At 36.7% G+C, this 3,784-nt stretch overlaps 1 protein-coding gene across 1 annotated transcript in view; it reads right to left on the bottom strand.

Annotated features, from left to right (window-relative positions):
* Positions 1 to 3,784, bottom strand: part of PABPC1 (poly(A) binding protein, cytoplasmic 1) — a 14,435-nt gene that overhangs the window by 4,874 nt on the left and 5,777 nt on the right. Inside the window, exons 4-7 of the mRNA XM_010863515.1 lie at positions 3,570 to 3,664; positions 2,860 to 2,997; positions 2,575 to 2,670; positions 69 to 341 (exon numbers count right to left, since the gene is read on the bottom strand). Coding sequence (XP_010861817.1) covers positions 69 to 341; positions 2,575 to 2,670; positions 2,860 to 2,997; positions 3,570 to 3,664 — 602 coding nt within the window. The remainder of the gene's footprint in view (positions 1 to 68; positions 342 to 2,574; positions 2,671 to 2,859; positions 2,998 to 3,569; positions 3,665 to 3,784) is intronic.

Here is a 3,784-nt window from a genome sequence, read left to right as displayed (position 1 = left end):
AAAACATTAAAGGAAGGTGACCTAACAGGAAAACCTTCATGAGGTTTTTGTCCTTTTCTAGAACCTACCTGTGGGATAGCTGCCATGAAGTAACCTGAAGGAGGTGCTGGCTGGTAGGGGTTGATTACGGGGTTGGGCACAGCTCTTACACTTGCCATCCTCTGCATATACTGGTTAGTGAGGTGAGCCTGGCGCTCTTCTTTGCGCTGAGCTAAAGCTACATACAATGGCTTGGTGGCCACAATTCTACCGTTCATTTCCGTAACTGCTTTAGTGGCTTCTTCTGGGGAGGAGAAACATACAAAACCAAAACCTTTGCTGCGACCACCCTCCATCATAACCTATTGAAAGAAAATTAAAAAACCACACAATTAATGCAATAGAAGGATGAGGCACAAAGACAGTATCAACTAGAGCCACCACCTCACACTTAACCCTGTCAATACTTTCATCCTTTCCCCACAATTTTCCCATTAATATCCAAATACTAAGGGTAAACTACATGCATGCATTATCCTAGCCAAGCGGAAGTAAAGGGGCAGAGACACAACAGAAACTTTAAGGTTTTTAGATTTTCAATATTAAGGTTCAATTTCTAAATACATTCAAAGCCTACTAAATTTTAGTAAAAAATTTAGAAAAATGCACAATTAAAATCTAACAAGTCAAGCTGACAAGATGCTTTATTACTCTTTGGGGTGGGGGAAGCAGTTGAGTCTCATTTTAAAGTTAAAATTTCACATTCATAACCACAGGGCCATAAATATTGGGGTATAAACAACATTCAGGAAACTTCACAATAACTCCAAAGATTTTTTAAACAAGCAGTAAGGAAATGAACCACTCAGTAGACCTACATGTACGCATGCTATACATCTGTATTAAACATCATGCTGGTGACACAGGAACAAACAAAAGAGCAATAAACCAGATTCATGGTCTTACATAAATGTGGAATCAAAACAAAACAAAAAACTGGCCTCAAGGATACAGAGAACAGATTGGTGGCTGCCAGAGAGGCAGAGGGCTTGGGGAAACGGATGAAGATGGTTAAAAAGTACAAACTCCGGCATAAAGTCACAGGGAAGCAATGACTAGGGACGCAACAAACAGGATGTACAGGGACAGTGTGGGGACTACAGTTAATATGTGTTACTCATCTGACAGTTGCAGAGAATGGATCTTTAAAGTTACCATTACAAGAAAAAAATATTTTTAATCTATGGTAATAAATGTTACACTTATCGTGGTGATCACTCTGCAGTATACACAAATATCAATGTTGTACACTTGAGTATGTTTTACGTCAATTACATCTCAACAAGAGTCTAGAAATATACCCATGCAAGTACGGGAACTTGGGATGTTAAGCTTACATTTTAGAACAGAGGGTAAAAGATGGACTTTGGACTATCTAGTATATGATACAATGGGATAATTCTGAATTAACGTAGAGCTTATAGTCACATCATATTGAAACAATTCCAATTGCCAGATAGATTCTGACTCAACAAAAAATGCAAAATACAGGGAAAACCTAAGATGATACAAGACCCCCAAGTCTTAAATGGAAGACTTGGAAAAAATATTTGCAATATAAAACAAAGAGCTGACATGAAATTCTCCCTATAAAATCAATAAACAATGCAATGTGAAAACAGGCAAAGAACAGGCTAAACAAGTAAACACGTAAATAGCATGTCCCATTTAAAAAGATGTGTATCTCTTTCTACTAACTTGACAAGACTAGTAGTAATTTAATTTGTTCAGCCTTTCTGGACAATTCTGTCATATTAATGTTAAATATACATATCCACTAACCAGCTATTTCAACTCTAGGACTTCAGAAATACTGGTATGTATACATGCAAAGACATATGAGGATGTTAGAGTGGCAGGTCTAATACTGTTAACACGCAAGTAACCCAAATGTCCAACGATATGGGCACAGCAGAATAAATTATGGTACACTTATACCATGAATAGCCAGCCTTTAGTGAAAAATGAGAAAATGTCTGAGATAAATATGTACCCAGATCTGTAAATAAAAAGACAAACTGCAGAACAGGTATACTATGACTCTGTTTTATAAGAAGTTTATACGCATACGGTGAGTATACAAGCATGGAAGTATCTGGACGGCCACCCAAGCCCTTTACCAGACTTCAGCATGGAGTTGTCACCCTTCTGTCTTGTTCAATGTTTTTCAGCAAGTGTTACCAAATTAACATAATGACCTCCTCTCTCAGAATAAATTCTTGCCAAACTTTTTATCTCCTTGCCAACAGTGATATAGTGATCCACAAAGGACTTCTTTTTAAAAAAGACTTTTTATAAAGACTCTCCTTTGTAAAACATGCATGCTTCTTCATACATTCAAAATAAATGGATGCACAATACTCCATTTAAATGCTTTTCAGGGAACATAAAGGATAAACACATTCAGGAATAAATACTATCATACTCCAAGTTCTCTTACAACACTCCAGTATGAAATATCAAATTTATATACATACATCCATGGGCACATATTTTTCTCAAATCTTAAAAAAAGATATGCACCATATGCTTTACCTTTGCACTGGTGATTGTGCCAAATGGAGAAAACTCCTTCCGGAGACGTTCATCATCAATACCATCGTCAAGATTTTTCACATAAAGGTTAACACCCTTAAAATAAAAAAAAAAATTTGGAAAAAGAAAACCACAGTGGTACTTAAACATACTTCCTATTAGCTTATCCCATGTTTCCTCTCCCTTTTCCCCTCTCAAACCCTCCAGTTACCTGGCAGTAACTGAAATGAACATAGAATAGGTTTCCTCACTCCTTAGTTTTACTTGTTCAGTTAAAAAATGAACCTGGTATCTGGTGATCCTGTCTTGCTTCATCTGTTCAAATTTGCGCTTAAGTTCTGTCTGTCGTTCCACTTTTTTCTGGGCTCGACCAACATAAATTTGTTTTCCATTGAGCTCTTTTCCATTCATCTCATCCACAGCCTTACCACAAGAAACCAAAAACACAAAATTTTAATTACTAACTTGCACTAATAAGTTCATTTTTTAACAATAAAGAAAATCGGTTAGATTATAAAAGCTAAAAATGGACCCACCACAAAAACTAAACTTTGAGGTTTTAAGACATAATGAAGAAGTGAAGGGAAGTGAAGTTGCTCAGTCGTGTCTGACTATTTGCGACCCCATGGACTGCAGCCCACCAGGCTCCTCCATCCATGGGATTTTCCAGGCAAGAATACTGGAGTGGGGTGGCATTTCCTTCTCCAGATCTTCCCAACCCAGGGATTGAACCCGTCTTCCCACATTGTAGGAAGACGCCTTACCATCTGAGCCACCAGGGAAGTCTTAAGACATAATGTAAGTTTTCAATTTATACTCTCAAAACTAATACACCAAATGCAAGTAATTCAAAACAATACATATGAAATACAACATGTACAATAGCCAGCCGTATGCTTGTGTATTTCGATGCAAGAGCAACTCAACTTTATATCCCCCACTTCTTATAAAATACAGAAAACCCACATTGCCTGATAATTAATATTAAGTCTTACTTTTTGTGCATCTTCATGCCTTTCAAAGCTTACAAATCCAAAGCCTTTGGATTTTCCACTCTCATCAGTCATTACTTTCACACTTAAGGCAGGTCCTGAAAAAAAATTTAATGATTCAAATATATTCCATACATTTAAGTTTATATGTTTTAAGTTTCAAAAAAGCTGTGCAGAAAAGAATATAAAAATGGGGATTAAAAAAAATCCCAGATCTG

The sequence above is a fragment of the Bison bison genome, unplaced genomic scaffold (assembly GCF_000754665.1).
Source record: "Bison bison bison isolate TAMUID 2011002044 unplaced genomic scaffold, Bison_UMD1.0 scf7180017864491, whole genome shotgun sequence".
In the NCBI taxonomy this organism is placed as follows: domain Eukaryota; kingdom Metazoa; phylum Chordata; class Mammalia; order Artiodactyla; family Bovidae; genus Bison; species Bison bison.
The sequence above is the reverse complement of the archived record's forward strand: the minus strand, read 5'-3'. Positions and strand labels throughout refer to the sequence as shown.